Raw genomic sequence first — 22489 nt, forward strand, 5'->3', positions numbered from 1 at the left:
GCCACTGTAACTCCGCAACCCACCCCCGCAGCCTCGTGAGGATTAGACAGTACGGTGGGAACGGCAGCAGTTGTGTTCGAAGATATGACTGTCAAAAAATGGCATCGCACCAATGGACTGCTTTTGGGAAACCAGTAGAGCATGTGGGAAACGAGTGTCGAAGACTGGCCAGAATGTCCTTCCAGAATGTTCGAGAATGCTGGAGAATGTTATAGAATATTCGAGAATATTGTATAGTGGTCAAGAAAGCTCCAGAATGTTATAGAGGTTCCAGAAGGTTCTATCTAGAATGCTGTAAAATGTTCCAAGGTGTTCGTGAATGTTCTCAGATGTTCCACTGTCCTGTTGCGGTGGGGATACGTTCCAGCTCAAAGAGTGATGGCGACATGTATGACTCAACGTACTTCTGAAAATCGTTTAGAGCGGATGAAGTGTTAGAGAGTGAAATAAATGTAAGAGAAAGAGAATTGCTTAAGGTAATGAACTGTATATTAAATATACTTTTACTGTCTACCTAATATTAAAATTTAGCATGATGCTGAAACGTAAAATAGCAGATTTTGCCAGTGGTGAATTGAAAACAGGGAAACAGAAATAACAGCGAAGAAAAGGAAGAAATGAGGAGTGAGAAACACGTTTAGCTTCACAACTGAAGATAATGAATACACTGAGAGAAAATTTAACAGACGAACAACGAGGTGAAAGTACAGAGAACAAGTGAGCGAGATACTCAGCAAGCAAACATACGGAAACTGCTGAAGCAACACGATTGCCAAAGCTACTAAGTGTATTTTCAATGAGTGAAGTTCGTGAAAAATAGCGAACGGAAGCACATGAACAAAAAATTTGTTTACTAGAAGTGCAAAGCAGAAGAAGTAGAGATTATAGTTCGTGAGATGAATCATCCGTTATGATTCCTCTAAGGCGTAAAATGGAACAAGTGTCTCAGTTCTGTGGTGCCAAAAACTTCAGCAGAGAAACACATGAAAGAAAAAATTCGGTTATCATCATTGCTTCCATCAGTATTATTTCGTAACATGACTGGAGAAATATTTTCTACAAAATACGAGGGCGTATAATGTTTGTTTTCAAATGCCATCTTCTGGTGCTGTGTTCATGAACAGTGAAGGAGATCACTATCCTCATCAAATACAAGTGTGTCATAGCGCGAGATCTTTATTACCATATCACTGAGCAAATATAAGTGGACCGTGACAAGAAATCATTAAAAACCTGCAGAGAAAGGGTTAGTGATATCTATCGCGCAACGGCAGAAGCGTTACATACAAAAGTTTCGCATTTTTCACGCAGAATCCGAAGCTGAAATAAAAATCCTACTTATGATTTCAAAGTTTATCCCCCCATCCCCCCCCCCCCCCGCCCCCCACCCAATCCGCGAGTATGGCATGATGGTCCACATTGGTATCACCGGATAGCATTTTTACAAATTTTTCGCTTTTTAATCCGATGTGCAGTTTTAGAGATATTTCTTTGTCTCGGAATGTTAAAATACGATCAGTTGATTCACGTAATCAAAACAGCATTGCATCAAATGGTATCCCATGAGTATAAAGTTGTGATGCGAACCGTGCAAAGACCAGCTGGATAACACGAACGTCAATTCAGCACACTTCAAGTCAATGAAATTGCCACTGCAATTACAGACAGTGAGTATACTAGTGGTTATAGAACTATTCGAACAAACAAGAGAAGAATTACAACGTATCACACAAACAAGTCGATCTCACGATGCACTTCAATATCCATTACCTTTTGTAACAGAAGAAGAATGTTAGCGTTCCAGTTTGAAACAAGTGAACCCAAATACAGGCGATATTGTCTGAAATAGCCAAAAATGAAAATTCCAAAGGGAGCACCTCTCAAAAGAAACGGAGGCTTGCACATCAGGGTGGTAATCAAGTAACTCCACTATTTCGCGAAAAAGTTAAAAGAATTGGTTGACAAAGGAATCGGCAACTCCTGAAACTCCTGACTCCAGGCAACCTACGTCAGGTCGAATGGACGTCGATACGACAGCAGCCTGTGCAATGGGTTCAACAGTAAGAGGCGCTTGGTGAAATGATCTGCAGACCCTCCCAACATCCAAAGCCGTATCTTCATGAATTACAATAAAACGGGAGATACTTTATACCAGACCACACAAACAGGCAATTGGACAGAGGAAATGGAAGAAATTGGTATGAATACCGACATGGCTGCAATCCAGAAAACTGAGTGGGAGTCTTTTTCATCATAAACGGAGCAGCACATAACTATAAGAGGAAGTTGCAAGGACACAACGACTTTGGAATGTGGTCCTTCAGTGGTTTGCTACCAAAGTAAGGAATATTAAGCTCCCAACACGTACTTTACAACTGAATCCAGCCTAAAATCTATAAAATTGCCACTTTAAATATAAATAAGATCCTGTCTTATCTGCACCTTCGCATTCTACCAAAACCTCTTATGTACTGCAGATATAGACATTCTGTTACTACAGCAAGCAGCTGCCATTGAGCTAGACCGAAGAACTGGATACAGTGTTACCACTAATCCGGGCATTGGAACGGATTTAGGGGCAGTCTTTTTAGCAAAAGAAGGGATTATCATGACAGACATCGAAAAACTACCAAACTGCACGGGAATCGTTGTCATTGTCAACCACACACATATAATCAATGTAGCAATCGGCGAGGAAGGGCAGGCTTCTTTAACAGCGAAATAGTCCCACTTTTTGTAAGCACCACGACCATCTAATATTGGCAGATGATTTCAGCTGTATGCTAAGCCCAAAAGACCAGACGCCTAATTTCAATAAATCGGTAAAACTAGAAAGTATCGTTAACGAAATTCGTTTAACTGATACATGGGAATAGACGCATGGTACGACCCCTTGTTTCGCACAAGATACAGGCCACTCTGCCGTCGGCTGGGCTGAATTTATGTTTCGAAACAACTGATAATGCAGATCCTACACTCAGAAGTTTGACAATTTTTTCTGGTCATGTCGGGGCAGATGGAAACTCAACAATATGGAAATTCAATAATAGTCATCTACAAGATGTGGACTGTCGGCGAGCCTTTAACAACATGTGGAGCGAATACGGAAAGCTGCAAAATACAGCTCGGTAACCGAATGGTGCCTAAAACATCCCAAACCAAAAATAACGAAAACGTTTCAAACTCACGCAAGAGAAAATTATTCGTGGCAAAAGACTACAACAGAATTTTATTTTACTTGTCCCAGACACCTATACAAATTAGGAGACTCAGTAATAGAAAATTACTTACAGATGAAAAAAATAAAGCAAAACTTTTGAAACTCAAGAGGTAGCAGTCAGAAAACTATAAAATAAGTTCTAGGTCGCAGAATGTGACAGAGCAAGAAGAACTATCTATGCTCGTCGCAATCCTTTAAATTACAAAAGGGAAGAGGAAAATCATAACACAAATCAAGGTAAGTGATGTCACCACGCGCCTGAAGGAAAACGAAATCTAAACCTCAATCCATAAACACGTGGAAGAGCTGCTGGCGGTAAAACACACTGACTGTGAAATACAGCAAGAATTACTACAAAACCTCCTAATGCGATTAAGTGCTGCTGAAGTCGAAAACCTCTTACACGAAATTGATGATGTGGAACCTGAATACGTTCTGTCATGTCCCTAAAAATAAATCACCAGGACCCGACGGTCTAGAGGCAGAATTTTACTGTTTTCCAAGATCAATTGAAGCCTAAGTTATTATGTATATACAATGAATTACTGTAACCGAATTTTAATGTCCTAAAGATCTCATGGCAGGTATCACTGTGTTTTAATCGCTAAACACCCAAGAAGCAATTTTATTGATGATTTTAGACCGCTTGCTTTACGAAACAGTGACTGTAAAATCACGGCACAAATTATTTCCTACATACTTAAAACACTGATGCACACAGCTAACTGTCGGTATCAGACGAGCTCCAGTACCGACAGAAAGGTCATTCACAACTTACGTGAGTACAGAGGTGTCATTGCCACTACAGATGCTTGCAACATCAAGTGTGCTTTAGTATCACTTGATTTTGCAAAGACATTCGACAGAGTTAACCACTAATATGTTATGGGGCTTCCACCACAGTTTACTAACTTAATACGTGAAATTCTCAGTAAAGGAGTTACAACACTAATGATTAATGGCCAGCTGACTAAGGAAATTAAAATAATCAGCTCGTTGAGAGAGTGTTGTCCGATATCGATGGCACTATTTGAGATCATTATTGAACCTTTATTTGCCACATTGACCTAACGTTTACGAAGCTTAACCATCAATGGACACAAGATCGTTTTTAATGCCTATGCACGGAAGATCACGAAGGTCTTCAGATAAATGATAAAGACGAGCTTGTCTCAGGAGTGAAGCTGAATAAAAGGAAGTTTTGTATTACCAATACAGGACGCGGCATATCTCTGCATCTCTCTAAAATGAAATGCCTAGCCTTTTATTACAGAAGGAACATAAGGCACACGATCGCTGTTAGCTACAGATCTTCCTGCGAGCATACGTGCCTTTTTACAGACGCACTCTATCGGGAAACTTGATGAAATAAAGAAAGTAACCTTAGCAAACGCCTAAATAACATCAAAGATAAATTATGTTGCATAAGTGTTGGCGATATCGCAAGAGACGATGAAGTGAGTCATGTCAGATTTAGGCCATTTTGTCACACGAAAATATGAATTTGAAGTCAAGTATTATTGCTAAGATTGGTCACTTGACACACATGTTTAAACATAATAGGTATTAAAAAGAATTCACTAGTGTTATTTGTGAGTAACACATACAAACAGCGGAGAACCCAACCGAACAGTTTAACAGCACGCGTGTTAAATGAAATAGCGCCGACCAGTCTGCAACCTTCCATTAATGTACAACATACTCCGAATGAACTGTTTCACGTCAAAACCTTTATAACTGGGGTAAGGGACGTCAAACACCCCAGAAAAGGAGCTCGCGACGATGAAGACAGTTTGTAGGAAGTTGATGGAAAACAAGAACAGGAACATTATCAAACAAAAATACCCAAATTACAGGTGGCTAGTACTCTGGAAGAATATACAATCCAGTTATCTGACAACGATAGTGAAATCAGCTTGGTACTGAGCAGTCAACAGAAAAATACCAACTCAAAGCTTCTGACCATGCACGTGGCGGACTTACCACTGTCCATAACGTACAACTTAATAGTTGATGAAGAACATCGTTTTGTGTACACCAGTGTTGAAGATGTCTGGACTGTCATTGGACAAACGATGGCAACCATCATAAGAACTTCCCCGAATTACACTACGTCACCAAAGTATCCGGACACCTGGCAGAAAATGACTTACAAGTTCGTGGCGCCCACCAACGGTAATACTGGAATCCAGTATGGGGTTGGCCCACCCTTAGCCTTGATGACAGTTTACACTCTTGCAGGCATATGTTCAATCAGATGCTGGAAGGTTTCTTGGGGAATGGCGGCCCCTTCTTCACGGAGTGCTGCACTGAGGAGAGGTATCGGTGAGGCCTGGCACGAAGTCGGCGTTCCAGCAGGACTCTGTGCAGACCAGTCCATTAAGGAATTTATCGTCGTGTAACCACTCCGCCACAGGCCGTGCATTACGAACAGGTGCTCCATCGTCTTGAAAGTGGGAAGCAAGAAGGTACTTAAAACAACAGTGTAGGCCTGTGCTGTGATAGTGCCACACAAAACAACAAGGTTGGAAGCCCCCTCCATGAAAAATACGACCCCATCCTAACACTACTAGCTCTGAATTTTACTGTTGCCACTACACACGCTGCCAAATGACGTTCACCGGGCATTCGCCATCCCCACACGCTGCCATCGGATCGCCACATTGTGTACCGTGATTCGTTTTTCCACTGTTCAATCGTCCAATGTTTACGCTCCTTACACCAAGCGAAGCGTCGTTTGGCATTTACCGGCGTCATGTGCGGCTTATGAGCAGCCTCTCGACCATGAAATCCAAGTTTTCTCACCTCCCGCCTAACTGTCATAGTACTTGCAGTGGATTGTGATGCAGTTGGGAATTCCTCTTTGGTGGTATGGATAGATGTCTGCCTATACACATTACGACCCTCTTCAACCGTCGGCGGTCTCTGTCAGTCAAGAGACGAGGTCGGCCTGTACGCTTTTGTGCTGTACGTGTCCCTTCACGTTTCCACTTCACTATCACATCGGAAACAGTGGACCTATGGGTGTTTAGGAGTGTGGAAATATCGCGTACAGACGTATGACACAAGTGACATCCAATCATCTGATCGCGTTCGAAGTCCGTGAGTTCCGCGGGGCGCCCCATTCTGCTTTCTCACGATGTCTAATGACTACTGAGGTCACTGATATGGAGTACCTGGCAGTATGTGAGAGTGTAATGCACCTAACACGAAAAACGTGCGTTTTCGGGGGTGTCCGGATACTTTTGATCACATAATGTACATTACTCCTGATGACTTTTTGTTTCCAGACTCAATTCCGTATTCTAACGCAAAACTGAATTCCATTGACACGCTGAAGAGACATTCACGCCGTTATTTAATATCAGACGCTACCAAACGTAAGTATGAGTTCTGTGTATATGTTGCATCCCAACTCCATCTACTTACAACAACAAGATCTTTTATGAATAACTTTTCCAGATTCCTAGAAGTAATTCTAGGATAAAAAGATTACACTGAATCAGGAATTAAGATTTTACAGCAAGGACATAAACCAGAAAAAATTATGTCTCTCTTCATATTCACAGAGAGCAGGTTTTTCTTATTATTTTTTTCGTATTATACGTTTTAACTTCACTTATTAAGTTTCTTTCTGTGTTTTAAAGGCGAGAAGGGGCCTTAAATTATTTTAAACATATAAAAACGAAATTATCTTAGTTTTAGCCACACGTGACTTTCACATTCGCTGGAAGCCCTATCAGAGACTCTTCGACACCAGGAGGAGATGTGTATATTTAATTTTTCGCAATATTTTTTCTGACAACAAACTTATTTAGTTCCCGAAAACGTCGAAAACGATGGGTGCGTCATTACACAAGAGACGTAGCAATAATGAATCAGTGCCCTTATAAAACACAAACAGGTGACCACAGGCCAGAGATTTTATCCGCTCAGGGAGTGGGTGTTGCGTTGGCCTCATCAATGTTTCATCGTCATCGACGCGCTAGTCGCTGTAGTGGCGTCAAATAGAAAGACTTGCACTACGCTACCGAACAACCTCTGGTGCTGTATCTCAGCCAATAATGCCATACGATCATTTCATTTCATCTGAGACGAAGCATGAGACAGAACAGCACAAGATCTCTGAGGTAATTCAGAGTTAGTGGGAAGCGCATCAGTTATACATTCTGGGGTTTTCGGCAAACGCTTCCAATTATTCCAAAACCAACTCCAGCAAGTGACATGAATGATTTTTTTTAAGTAATCATTTTTTTCACCTCGAATGAATAAAATACAATTAAGAACAAATATGAGAGTCCGGCTTTCCATTGATGAATAAGCGAGATATTTTGCCAGAAAACTCTTACAAACTGGTGAATGTACTCACCCTGTTGGCTATGTAATTAGTCAAACTGAACTTACAAATGACCTGTGTAACATTGTCAGCAGTCCAGATGAATCATTAGATAAAGTTTATTCGAAGCTCATTCAAAATTACACAGATTTAAATCGGATATCCGAAAGAGCCATTTTAGCAGTAAGAAATGAAGCAGTTGAAAAAATAATTCAAAATTCAAAATAATATGCCTGGCGAGAAAAAGAATATGTAGATCAATTGATTCGGTGGTTGGTGCCTACGAAACTGTTAATTCTCCCAACGAATTTTTGAGGTGAGTGCATCTGTCAGGAATGCCTTTACATGTTTTAAGATTAAAAATAGCTCACTAATTATTTTGTTGAGAAATTTAGATTTGCCAAAACTTCTAAAGGAAAAATTATGACCGTGAAACACTTAATAAACAATATAATTGAAGCAAAAATAATGTCAGAAAATGATAAAGAAAAAACAACATTTATACAAATGATTCCGCTCATATCTACCGAACTTCTGTTTCAATTCAAAAGACTGCGATTTCCAATAAGAGTAGCATTTAAAATCTCTATAACGTTCAGGTACAAGTAGCTTGTCGCAGAGGGGGAAACCAAAGAATTTATGCAGGGTGAACCAAAATTCGAGCACTCGGGCGCCACAACGCAATTCCTTGCATACTAACTGCACAAAACTGTTGCTTACAACATATCATCCCGAGCATATTTTCGGTAGAAAACGAACGTCATATGAAGGCAGCTTGACGATAGTGTAATACAACTTACGAGAAGTGCTACGTTGTTAGAACAGTGGATAGAGTTTTTTGTTCGAGTTCTCGAGTTAAAGCGCTCGATTCTGGGTCTAGGCGTTTTATTACTTATGATTTCCGAATCTGAGGCTAGTTCGTAAGCAAATATTGTAACAGAATAACTTAAGTAAGTGTGAAATTAAGTGAAGGTAAAGCAGAGTTTTCATTTAGTAAATTAAATACAACTGTTTAAGAGTACCACCAGCCTCAATCTAAAGCCCATTCCACTGCGTGTGGTCAACGGCTAACAAAGAATCTGAATCTGTAGCCGAGGTCGCAAACACATGCGTATTCAGTAGCGGTCGACTCGAAGGTAAGTTAGTTTGAAGCCTGATGGTAGCAAATTTTCATGGCCAATATTTGGCCCACAAGATGAGAAGAAGTTCTGATCACCATTCCCTGTGCCAATGTTCTGCATCAAATTTCAAACCTCTCCGCACTGACTCATGAAACGAGAGCATGTGTCAATGTTGGTTACATTTGATGTTGCTGTTGTTGTGGTCTTCAGTCCTGAGACTGGTTTGATGCAGCTCTCCATGCTACCATATCCTGTGCAAGTTTCTTCATCTCCCAGTACCTACTGTAACCTACATCCTTCTGAATCTGCTTAGTGTGTTCATCTCTTGGTCTCCCTCTACGATTTTCACTCTCCACGCTGCCCTCTAATGCTAAATTTGTGATCCCTTGATGCCTCAGAACATGTCCTACCAACCGGTCTCTTCTTCTCGTCAAGTTGTGCCACAAACTTCTCTTCTCCCCAATCCTATTCAATACCTCCTCATTAGTTATGTGATCTACCCATCTAATCTTCAGCATTCTTCTGTAGCACCACATTTCGAAAGCTTCTATGCTCTTCCTGTACAAACTATTTATCGTCCATGTTTCACTTCCATACATGGCTACACTCCATACAAATACTTTCAGAAACGACTTCCTGACACTTAATTCTATACTCGATGTTAACAAATTTCTCTTCTTCAGAAACGCTTTCCTTTCCATTGCCAGTCTACATTTTATATCCTCTCTACTTCGACCATCATCAGTTATTTTGCTCCCCAAATAGCAAAACTCCTTTACTACTTTAAGTGTCTCATTTCCTAATCTAATTCCCACAGCATCACCCGACTTAATTCGACTACATTCCATTATCCTCGTTTTGCTTTTGTTGATGTTCATCTTATATCCTCCTTTCAAGACACTGTCCATTCCGTTCAACTGCTCTTCCAAGTCCTTTGCCGTCTCTGACAGAATTACAATGTCATCGGCGAACCTCAAAGTTTTTATTTCTTCTCCGTGGATTTTAATACCTACTCCGAATTTTTCTTTTGTTTTCTTTACTGCTTGCTCAATATACAGATTGAATAACATTGGGGAGAGGCTACAACCCTGTCTCACTCCCTTCCCAACCACTGCTTCCCTTTTATGCCCCTGGACTCTTATAACTGCCATCTGGTTTCTGTACAAATTGTAAATAGCCTTTCGCTCCCTGTATTTTACCCCTGCCACCTTTAGAATTTGAAAGAGAGTATTCCAGTTAACGTTGTCAAAAGCTTTCTCTAAGTCTACAAATGCTAGAAACGTAGGTTTGCCTTTCCTTAATTTTTCTTCTAAGTCGTAAGGTCAGTATTGCCTCACGTGTTCCATTATTTCTACGGAATCCAAACTGATCTTCCCCGATGTCGGCTTCTACCAGTTTTTCCATTCGTCTGTAAAGAGTTCGTGTTAGTATTTTGCAGCTGTGACTTATTAAACTGATAGTTCGGTAATGTCACATCTGTCAACACCTGCTTTCTTTGGGATTGGAATTATTATATTCTTCTTGAAATCTGAGGGTACTTCGCCTGTCTCATACATCTTGCTCACCATATGGTAGAGTTTTGTCAGGTCTGGCTCTCCCAAGGCCGTCAGTAGTTCTAATGGAACGTTGTCTACTCCCGGGGCCTTGTTTCGACTCAGGTCTTTCAGTGCTATGTCAAACTCTTCACGCAGTATCGTATCTCCCATTTCCTTTTCATCTACATTCTCTTCCATTTCTATAATATTGTCCTCAAGTAGATCGCCCTTGTATAGACCCTCTATATACTTTTTACACCTTTCTGCTTTCCCTTCTTTGGTTAGAACTGGGTTTCCATCTGAGCTCTTGATATTCATACAAGTGGTTCTCCTTTCTCCAAACGTCTCTTTAATTTTCCTGTAGGCAGTATCTATCTTATCCCTAGTGAGATAAGCCTCTACATCCTTATATTTGTCCTCTAGCCATGCCTGCTTAGCCATTTTGCACTTCCTGTCGATCTCATTTTTGGGACGTTTGTATTCCTTTTTGCCTGCTTCATTTACTGCATTTTTATATTTTCTCCTTTCATCAATTAAATTCAATATTTCTTCTGTTATCCAAGGATTTCTACTAGCCCTCGTCTCTTTACCTAATTGATCCTCTGCTGGCTGCACTACTTCATCCCTCAGAGCTACCCATTCTTCTTCTACTGTACTTCTTTCCCCCACTGCTGTCAATTGTTCCCTTATGCTCTCCCTGAAACTCTGTACAACCTCTGGTTCTTTCAGTTTATCCAGGTCCCATCTCCTTAAATTCCCACCTTTTTGCAGTTTCTTCAATTTTAATCTGCAGTTCATAACCAATAGATTGTGGTCAGAGTCCACATCTGCCCCTGGAAATGTCTTTACAATTTAAAACCTAGTTCCTAAATCTTTGTCTTACCATTATATAATCTATCTGATACCTTTTAATATCTCCGGGTTTCTTCCATGTATTAACCTTCTTTTATGATTCTTGAACCAAGTGTTAGCTATGATTAAGTTATGCTCTGTGCAAAATTCTACCAGACGGCTTCCTCTTTCATTTCTTCCCCCCAATCCATATTCACCTACTATGTTTCCTTCTCTCCCTTTTCCTACTGACGAATTCCAGTCACCCATGACTATTAAATTTTCGTCTCCCTTCACTACCTGAATAATTTCTTTTATCTCATCATACATTTCATCAATTTCTTCATCATCTGCAGAGCTAGTTGGCATATAAACTTGTACTACTGTAGTAGGCGTGGGCTTCGTGTCTATCTTGGCCACAATAATGCGTTCACTATGCTGTTTGTTGTAGCTTACCCGCACGCCTATTTTTTTATTCATTATTAAACCTACTCCTGCATTACCTCTATTTGATTTTGTATTTGTAACCCTGTATTGGCCTGACCAAAAGTCTTGTTCCTCCTGCCACCGAACTTCACTAATTCCCACTATATCTAACTTTAACCTATCCATTTCCCTTTTTAAATTTTCTAACCTACCTGCCCGATTAAGGGATCTGACATTCCACGCTCCGATCCGTAGAACGTCAGTTTTCTTTCTCCTGATAACATTTGATAGCCTACATATATTATGTACAGGGTGAATCACCTAAAACTTGCACCGCAGATTCTGCGGAAATGGAAAGGGCTATCGATGTGCAGTTTTCACAAAATGACAAAATGGATTGGTACTCAGGGACTCGTATTTTTAGCCGATCAACTGATTGTAATAATACTTAGAAAGTGCATTTTTTGTGCAAACATACAAAATACTGTCTCGAAGACGACTAGCACCAGACTGCTGCAACAAACGCCACCGACATTTTAATTTTCCCTACTTTTAGTTTTTTAAGGTCAATAGGCACTGTTCCACTTAAGAAGTATATTTTGCACAAAAAATACACTTTCTAAGTACTATTACAATCTTTTGCTTGGCTAACATTACGAACCAATGGCTATCAATCCATTCTGCAAAAACCACACATAAATAGTAGTTTTCATTTCCGTAACATTTGTAGCGCCTTGAATAGTGTTTGTGGTCATGGAGATGAGAGTGTTTGAAGTGGTCGATATCATATTGCGGTGATCACGAGGGTATATTTCGTCTCTTTATCATCAATGTATATTTCAAGAGAAAAAATTGGAGATTAATCTAATGTTCTCGAGCCTTGACGAATATTATTCTATGTTAACGAATGCTTTCTAATGATCTAAAGTATTTTCTTCGAATGTTCTACTACGCTCCACAGTGTTCTAGAATATCCTGGAGTATTCTTTAATGTTTCCTATGTTCATGAATGTTTTAGAATCTTCTGCAATGCTCCAAAAGATTCCAGAAAGTTCTTAACGTTCTCGAATATCTATGAATGTTTTGCAACGTCCACAGTGTTCTACAAAGGAACGTAAAAGAGAGTGGCAGAGTAGGTTCTACGTTGTTTCGAATGTGTGTATTACAGAATACTTTATTGGATTTAAGTGTACTTAAGAGTATTAGTGAGCTTAGAAAGTATTTTTGAATGTGCAGTACTAATATTTCTTACGATTCTTTTTTTTTTTTAATTTTAATTTTCATCATGTTGCAGAATATTCTCAAGTGCTCTGGAATTTTCTTAGAAACAAATCAAAATAAAGACCAAGCAAAGTGGGTGTTTTTCAACTAGTTTGTAAACAAAAAGAGAACTGCATACAAATCACACGAATAATTTAGTATGAGAGTAATAAATGTATCGCAAACTGAAATTGACGGCTATAGTTCAAACACAGAATGTGATACTCCAGGTGTGTGAGAACAACCAACTTCAGATCATTTCTCAGTATCCTCTTCGATTTAATGACACTCTGCACTCACATCAGCAACAACATCCATTTCTACGCCAAATAAACTGAGATTCAATTTAGACTAGAACCTACTCCACGTTATAGTTTTAATCAATGAGTAGGCCCAAACATAAAAAACCATAAACTGTTCCTTTCTTTTTCAAGATGTAAGACACCGTGGATAAAGAAAGCCATGAGAGATAAAAACTTACTGAGATACTACCGAAAAAAGCAGCTCTCACAGCAGACATAAAAAGTGCAGAAATAGAAGAAGCCATACTAAAAGTGAAGAACAGTGTGCCAGGAGTATATGGCATAAAGCGGCACTTAATCCCCCAAGTATCCAGAGAAAAATATCATCACAAGCCTAAAAAGACTACGCAACTCAGTCAAAGTTAAGCTACATCCCAAAACGGTGAAAGCAGGCCACTATTACACTACCAAAACCACGGAAGGCACCTAATGATCCACGTTCATATTGGCCTATTTTGAGGTCATCAGCGACAGACTCTAGACATTCGCCGAAAAAACGAACATCATGCCAGACTGGCAAGCGGGATTCCGCAAGCACCAGTCAACCGTCGACCCTTTAGTGACCTTTCGTAGTGACGTGACTAGAGGTCTCAATAGTCAGGACTGTACATCTGCACTTTTCTTACACATAGAAAGGGCGTTCGACACGGTGTGGCACTCTTGTCGAATATTATAGACAGCTCTCCTCCAGAACAGTCGTTAATGAATACGAATCGAACCCTTCCGGCCAGAGTCAGGTGAACAACAGGGGGCCAACTTCTTTCCTTGCTATTTTGGAAATTTGTAGTAAGGTCTTATGGAACCTAACTGCGGAGGCCATCGATCGCTAAGCTTACACACTACTTAATCTAAGTTAAACTAACTTACGCTAAGGACGACACACACACACCCATGCGAGAGGGAGGACTCGAACCTCCGACGGGGGGAGCCGCGTGGACCGTGACAAAGACGCCTTCAGACCGCGCGGCTACCCCTCGCGGCTCTGCTGTGTAGCCTTTCACGTCAGACATACAACGTCCAAGTAAGTAGAATGAAGGACTAAAGCTTTAAGCCGACGACACCGCTTATTGGTGTCACCCACCAACGACAGAGGAAACAAACCAGCAAACTCAGCATTACGTAAGCCATTTGGAACACTGGATCAGCAAATGGAAAATTAAACTTAACGAAAACGCTATTAATACTATTTAAACACAAGACAAATCACGAAATCCGAAACAAAAACCCAAAGAAGGAAACAAAAATTATGGAGGAAGTCACTGCAAAGGATACTCCGAAACACTTAGGGATCACCCTAGACAAACGCACGCCGTATATATATATAAAAACAAAAGCGAAAATAAGAAAATGGTTCAAATGGCTCTGAGCACTATGGGACTCAACTGCTGTGGTCATTAGTCCCCTAGAACTTAGAACTACTTAAACCTAACTAACCTAAGGACATCACACACATCCATGCCCGAGGCAGGATTCGAACCTGCGACCGTAGCAGTCGCACGGTTCCGGACTGCGCGCCTAGAACCGCGAGACCACCGCGGCCGGCCGCGAAAATAAGACTAAACCTACTTCCAATGCTATGAGGCAGAACAAATGGAGGAAAAAACGACAATATTGTGTACATCTGCATAACATTTGCCGGCCCACTTTAGTAGGCCTGTAGGCCGCCCAACGCTCAAAAAATAATTGCAACAGAATATCAAGAATAGCAAGGAAAATGAACTTCAGAGCTAAACATGGCTTACAGAAACGCAAAAACTAAAACAATGAGGACAGGATGTCTAGAAGGCCAACATAGAATTTTGCTAACCTAAATAAAAATTTCGATATCCGCCTAAAATCAGCAAAACGTGCATTAAGACACGTAGTACACGGATAACGTAGACGCCACAGACATAGATGGGGGCAAGATATAGCACGTACTGCGCAGAAAACGAAGCACAGGGTAAAGAAAATAGCTAAAAGGAATTAACAAACACAAAACAAGGGCAAACACAGAATAAAACACAAAGTGAAGAACTCAACCAAACAAGAACAGAACTAACAGATCGTTGCTCGGGCTCTGAGGAGGTTTTCATCAGTACTTGAGGAAATGCCAGGATCAGCAACCACCGTCCCAGGCGAAAAGAAGCGGTTAATAAAGAATAGATACTCATAAAAGCAATCGGAAAACCGTACTGAATAAATGGAATGTCTCCATAGCATAAGTTAATATAAGACACCAAAGAGCAATAGGCTTCTTACGAGACCGTATGAAATCGCCTGTAATTATGGATAAGAAAAGATTCAAACTTCTTTATTACAAACCAAAACAGTACGTGTATCTTATTATGAGTATATTACCATCAAAAACAATATTTACGAAACAATGCATTTCTGAGAGCGGTCGAGATATATCAGTGGCATCACATTGCTTGCGCCAGTGGTCAAACTCGGCGCTTCTGTTGCAGACTGGAATACATCTCACGGTTTTATATTATGTTGCTGTTTAATGTAGAATATTAATACGAATAGACCGAATCAGACCAATGTTAATTATATAAGCACGTATGTTTCATATTCAGAGCTCATCATTTATAGTGTTTGTAACATGAAACTGAGCTGAGGTACATTATCTGTCACTGAAAAGACCTTCCGGTACTTGTGTTTATGGAGGGAAGACTACGTTTTCATGCTATGACTTTCGGTGAGGGCCAACAACAAACTACGGAGTCCTTCTCCGTAGTTATATTTACCTTCTTTAATTAAGAGAGCAAACAGACATTTATTCGGTTATTCGCACAGCGAATTAATTACATATTTGCAACTTTGCCTGGCGCTACCAGCTATTTATTTGCTGTTGAATCTGTAAGCAAATAATGTCTCAGAATTTCAGTAAGTACTGCCAGTTTCCGATCATTTGCTTATATTCATCGCCAACTATAGGTTATTAAATTAGGTGCTAATATTTTCTTTTCAACTGGGCCTGTAGCGTAGAATACGTCATAATACGATATGTTATAATGAACAATTCCAGGTAAACTGCAAATAGTTTAATTAGTATTGTTTTTCTTTACTTTTGAAAATTTTACTGTCAGTTCAATATATTTTCTTCTTGGAAGTTTTGCCATATCGATGGCATTTTCCTTCTAACTATTACGTGTTTAATGGAAGTGTTGTGAAGTTTTAGGTCCATGTTGTACTACAGACCTTTGTTAAGAGGATTTTTTTCTTCACCTGTAAATTAAACTATTACTTAGGCGTAAGTGAGCTATATACAGTTTTTCGCTCAATTCTTCGTTGTCACGTAGCTTGTTCTTGATTTCTTGTTTTATCCATATTATATCTTCGATGTTCCTGATGTGTGTCACTAAATTGGACTTTGTACTTGCTTTGTGCATATGTGTGACTGAATAGTTTTGTGTTTTATAAAATACGGATTAAACTATTTGCAGCTTACCTGAAATTATTTATTATTTCAGATGAATATTGGAACGCCCCCTCCTTACGTAGCACCACCATATGTAAGCAGACTTTGAGAATATGCCATGTTTTCTGCTATTTTTAATTATTGCAGACATCACCTGTTCAGTTAAGTTTTCCACAGTATGAAGATCGTAATTGTTTACCACTGTACACCCCAAAGCTCAACTCTGCTTATGAACAATTCCTTATTGTGTTTCAGATCCTATAAGTAGGTCTTAAAGTTCATATTTTGTCAGTGAACGACAGTTTAGAAATCTGTCATACATTTTTTGGGAGAGAAAACACGAAAACCATGTGCTAGTTCGTTGGATGTCGTAAAAAACAGCAGCAAGGCGTGTTTCCGTTCTAACAACAAAAAGCTTGTGAATGGGGTTTGGCAGGAGCTTTGGAACCTATTGATGAACTGCCAATGCTAGTCCCATGTCTTCGAGTTCTCGATTGTTTCAATTTACTAGTGCCTGTCTTTAAGTAGTAATCTCACCACCATAGCGGAGACCACTAATTGGTTAGTGCCCCTAAAAATACTCGAAAAATATTGTTGGGTTTAAGTAGTAACTTTTGGTACATTAAAAACAACAATAAGACGAAACGGACATGTCGACATCTTTGCAACGGTGTTCATCAGGATGACACTGTCTGATATCGAACAGGATTTTATTAACAGACGTGCAGCAGTCGTTTAAATTTCGCAACATCTCCTAAAGTGAGTGCACGTTACGCGGTTTGGGACGGTTAGCTCGTTGGCCCACTTGATGCTACTAGAAAGTAATAGGCTGTACGTTGGCATCGGGCTGGCAAGGAGTCACCACTACTATCTACACGATACAGACACACACTTTCACATGCCTCTTCCTCACGATCTGTTTCAATATCACTTGTGGAAATAAATCGTAAAGTTCGTAATAGAAGTGCATGTGACCCACTACCTGATACTGAATTTGAAATAGAAGTCCATGTGACCCACCATATTATACTGAATTAAGAATCGTCTTCTTCCCCTCTACAAACACTGTGACCTACATAACGTATATGTTCCTAATGTTTCCTAAACGTTTGAAGTTATCGAAGTATAGTGCGACTGCTTTGCGTTATGGTTTTAATCTAACCCCATTTTTTAATGGGATAATGATGTTTTACGAAATAAATAGGGTAGGACGTAAAGTTACTTTTGGTTTCAGTTAATCTTTTCGCGAAAAGAAGCGCGACTGGTATTAATCAAAACGTCCCATGCTGCCCGTTCAGCATACTTGTCATTCCGGTATACTATGAGGGGCGCTAAGTAAGTAATGCAACACATTTTTTTCTGAAAGCAGATTAGTTTTATTCAGAATTCCAATACACTAAATTATTCCTCATTCTTTTGGCCACAAAATCCAATTTTTCAACATAATCTTCGTTCAATGCGACGGCCTTACGCGGCGTCTATGTCAATATAATACCACTCTACTGGTCGACGTTGGAGCCAACGTCTTGCTACATCAGTAACCTCCCCGTCATCCTCGTACTTACAATCAGCCCCGTAACGCGCAAACAAATCCGCAGAGATGGACCTTCGTTGTTTCTTACGATCTTCTGTTAGGCGGTGATGAACCCAGTGGGTACACACACCTTTGAGTACCCCACTGATGGACGAGTGTGTCATCACCACCAAACGGGACGTCCAGTTGTGCAGCAAGGTGTTTGTGATCCGCCGATCACCTCGAATGAGAGTGTCCGCACGTTCCGGCATTTCAGGAGTCACAGCCGTGTATGGCCGGCCGGCACGCGGGAGATCGGACTGGTATGCGCAACCTTACTGCGATGATGATAACAGATGCCTTTTCCAACTACTAACCATGCTTTTGCTCACTGTCAGGGCCCCATAGGCATTCTGCAGGTGCTTATGAATATCTGTGTTTCCCTGGTTTTCTGCCAAAAGAAACTTAAAGACAGCTGACTGATTGGAATGCAAATCCGCTACAGACGCCATATTGAACGGTACGTATAGAGCCGCCACCAATCGGAACTTCATGAAACTACAGGGGCTGAAGTGGGAATATTCCACCGTGTCCCACAACAAGTTCCGCACATTTTCAATAGAAACTGGCCAAGAAAAAAAAATATGTTTCATTACTTATTGAACGCTCCTCCTATTAGACGTGATCACATTACGTATCTCACACAACAAAACATCTATGTATGTGAATATCGCTATCCTAAGACTTTTGTCACCTCAGTGTATCTCACATGAAGTTCCAAAGAACACAATAAATTCTGCACCAATGAACACACAGGACATATACGGTAAAGGAGCATTACAAATCCACATCCATGCCCAAGGCGTGACTCTAATCGGATTCCTCGATTGTTTACGAGGCAGTTACACCAGCCTGTATCACGGAGGCCGGCTGATTGCTTGTTATCAGAACTGTCGCAATGACGGAGGTCTGTAGTTTGGTCGTCTGCAGTACAGTTACATCCAGCAAAAGATTGCTATGAGCAGCTCATACAATCGAACCACGAAATTTAAATTTCATCCGTTGTCATGGAGGATTCAGACTCATTCAATTCGGGAGGCTAACATGGCCAGTTCTTGAATGAACGTGATGCTCAATGCAGGATCTTTCCATTATGATCCAAACTTTCAGGATGAGGGGGACAGGCAAACTGTAACAATTTGATTCAGGGAACCCTCGTATGGAAACGAATGAATCGGGAGCTATAAGCGATAGTAAATAATCAGATTTACCACTGGTGGGCTGAAGATAATAAAAATCAAATGAATCACATATTTTGTAATCATTTTACTTATCTTAAAAGCTTAAGTGCACAGAAGTTGTTTGAAACAAGACGTGCCCCAGCTTCAGTGCAGGCGTGACATCTACGTGTAATGTTTTGTCGTACATCAGTATTATTTGAAACTATCACTGGCACGAGTATTCGGTCGAATATTTCTTCTTCAGTACCAACACGCATCTCGTACATAACGGTGTTATAAGAAGAAGTCTAATGGTGTCAGATCAAGTTAAACAGTTAAGTGCGAAACAAGATTTCATCATTTTATCTAATTTTCAGGAAACATCTGACACAGTAGAACACGCGAGAAGTGAGATCTAATGTTGGAAGAAAATAAGTATTCGTGTATCAAATCTTCTGTAGAGCATTATTGGAGCTTTTTGTAGCTACGAATCATTGTGTGCTCCTACATCCTGGTCGAATTTGCACCCTCTGTATTGTTAGCAACTAATGTCTATCTTTAGATCTACATACATACTCCGGAAGCGAAAACACAGTGAATAAGGGAGGGTACCACGTACCCTGTATGTTATTCCCTTTCCTGTTCCACTCGCAGATGGGGCGGAGGAAAAACGACTGTTCAAAAATGGCTCTGAGCACTATGGGACTCAACTGCTGAGGTCATTAGTCCCCTAGAACTTAGAACTAGTTAAACCTAACTAACCTAAGGACATCACAAACAGCCATGCCCGAGGCAGGATTTGAACATGCGACCGTAGCGGTCTTGCAGTTCCAGACTGCAGCGCCTTTAACCGCACGGCCACTTCGGCCGGCAAAAACGACTGTCAAATGTGCTTCAGCACAAGCCCTCATTTCTCTTATCTTGTCTTGGTGGTCGTTAAGTGAGATGTAGTTGGTGGTAGATGATCTTTGCTCACTCTATCGCAGATGCCGGCCCTCTAAACTTTCTGATTAGCACTAAGTGAAAAAAACGTCTTCGCTCTAGGGTTTCCTATTTGAGTTCACGTAACATTTACGTAATGCTCGCGTGTTGATCGATACCGCCGGTAACAAATCTAGCAACACGTCTCTGAACTGCTTCGACTGTTTCTGGATTGTCCTGGTGGGGATGCAAAATACTCAAACAGTACGCTAGAATACGTCGTACAAGTTCTGCTCCCTGCCGTGTTTAAGATGAGGTACACTTTCCCAAAATTCTCCCAATAAACACAAGTCTATCATCAGCCTTCCTTACAAACGAACTTATATTCTCGTTCAATTTCCTATCGCTTTGCAACGTTACGCCTAGTTATTTAATGGACGTGACTGACAAGCAGCTTACCACTAATTCTGTATTCGAAAAGTAGGAGACTGTTGATGTTACTCATCTGTATTAGCTTACGTTTTTGCTCGTTTAGAGCTAGCAGTCGTTCATCACACCAAACAGAAATTCTATCCAAGTCATTACATGCACCGTCCGTCCAAAGACTTCCGAGACTGGATTGCTGGTGTATAAGGAACGTTATATGTGGAAATAAAATTGCAAACAACCGATGTGTATGCATCCGGTCAGCTATGAGCAGGCCTCCTTAAGTAATGAAACTGCTACCGTCGTGTGTCAAAGTTTGTGCGTCGCTAATTGCAATGGAACAAGAAGATCTCTCAATCAAATGTTCCAGGCATTCGTGACGTTTTGAAGAAGAGCAAAGTGTGTGCAATGTCATCCCGCGCAACTTGACTACCGAAGAAAAATAACAATGCCTGGACACCTATAGCGACTTGAGTCAAATGCAAAAGAGGGACAGTTCTTTTCTGAAAAAACCATCATCGGTGACTAGACCTTGTGTTATCAATACGAACTACCACAAAACGAGAAAGTGCAGAAAATCACATGAAAGACCAAGACGGCATAACCGAAATTCAAGCCTATGTGATGCGCGAGTAGAACGATGTGTCAGAAAAGGACTTTTCTGACAGTAACATCGTTTTATGAAAGTTCTGTGTGTTGTCAACACACATGAAGTATTAAAATGGTTCAAACTGCTCTAAGCACTATGGGACTTAACTTCTGAGGTCATCAGTCCCCTAGACTTAGAACTACTTAAACTTAACTAACCTAAGGAGATCACACACATCCATGCCCGAGGCAGGATTCGAACCTCCAACCGTAGTAGTCACGCGATTCCAGACTGAAGCGCCTAGAACCGCTTGGCCACTGCGGCTGGCCATGAAGTATTAAAACCACCATCTTAACTTGTCTATATTTTTTATTATCCACTCTCGAAACGTTTTGGTCTGACGAGGGAACCTTCTGCAGTCGCTCAAAGACGTCGCTTCCCAGTGCACTGTAGTGTCGTAAGCAAATCAGTTTGTTACGTCGTACACACAACGATTCTGAGGTTCTCGTTTTTGTTGGGAAACTTACTCTACAACCTGTTTGGCGTCGTGATTTTCGACTCAATCTTGTCCGGACCCAGGGTTCTTTATGATAGACTGATTCATTTGTGTGTCTCCATAATCCCTCAAAGTTTGTCCATCGTCACGGAAACACCACATACACATGGTGAGGACAAGTGGTTCACGGTGAGGTGATCCGTTAAATGCGACGTGGCACGAGACGAGTGGGATTAACGCGTGATGAATGAGAGGATTTGGGGACACGACGTAAAAGGGACAGGTGTATCTGTAGCGTGCCGCGGCACAGACCTGCGAGCACGACGAGCAGCAGGCGGTGTGGCATGGCGAGGCGCGGCGTGGCAGTCCGTGGCGTGGCTCGGTCTCCGCCGCTGCGCAGTGGCTGCAGCCGCGCCGGTCCGGCAGGTAATAACCCGGCCGGCGCGCGTTATGAGCTGCATACACAGGAAGCGCGCGCATCTGGGTCACGCCGCGCCGCCGCGCAGCCAGCTTAACGCCCCGCCGGCCGCCACCACCGCTCCCACTCTTCCCGTACGTTACTCGCCGTAATGAGAGACGTCTGGCAGCGGGCACGACACTGCGCCAGGGGAGACCGTCGTCTGCCTAGCCACTGTCCAGCACCGCTAAACGCGTCGCTGAAAGCACTGTGCGAGAAAATTTCACGCAGTGTGCGAGACGCTAACGCAGAAAATGAGTTGGATTCTACACTACTGGCCATTAAAATTGCTACATCAAGAAGAAATGCAGACGATAAACGGATATTCATTGGACAAATATGTTATACTAGAACTGACATGTGATTACATTTTCACGCAATTTGGGTGCATAGATCCTGAGAAATCAGTACCCAGAACAACCACCTCTGG

The 22489-nt window shown here is 41.1% G+C and overlaps 1 protein-coding gene across 1 annotated transcript in view; it reads right to left on the minus strand.

Annotated features, from left to right (window-relative positions):
- The window catches only part of LOC126243321 (serine protease inhibitor dipetalogastin-like), a 320107-nt gene extending 298073 nt beyond the window's left edge, over positions 1-22034 (minus strand). The window contains exon 1 of the mRNA XM_049948158.1: positions 21915-22034. Within this exon, the coding sequence (XP_049804115.1) occupies positions 21915-21948 (34 nt within the window). The 5' untranslated portion in view covers positions 21949-22034. The remainder of the gene's footprint in view (positions 1-21914) is intronic.
- Positions 22035-22489: the final 455 nt, after the last annotated feature.

Source organism: Schistocerca nitens, chromosome 1 (assembly GCF_023898315.1).
Source record: "Schistocerca nitens isolate TAMUIC-IGC-003100 chromosome 1, iqSchNite1.1, whole genome shotgun sequence".
NCBI classification, from domain to species: Eukaryota; Metazoa; Arthropoda; class Insecta; order Orthoptera; family Acrididae; genus Schistocerca; species Schistocerca nitens.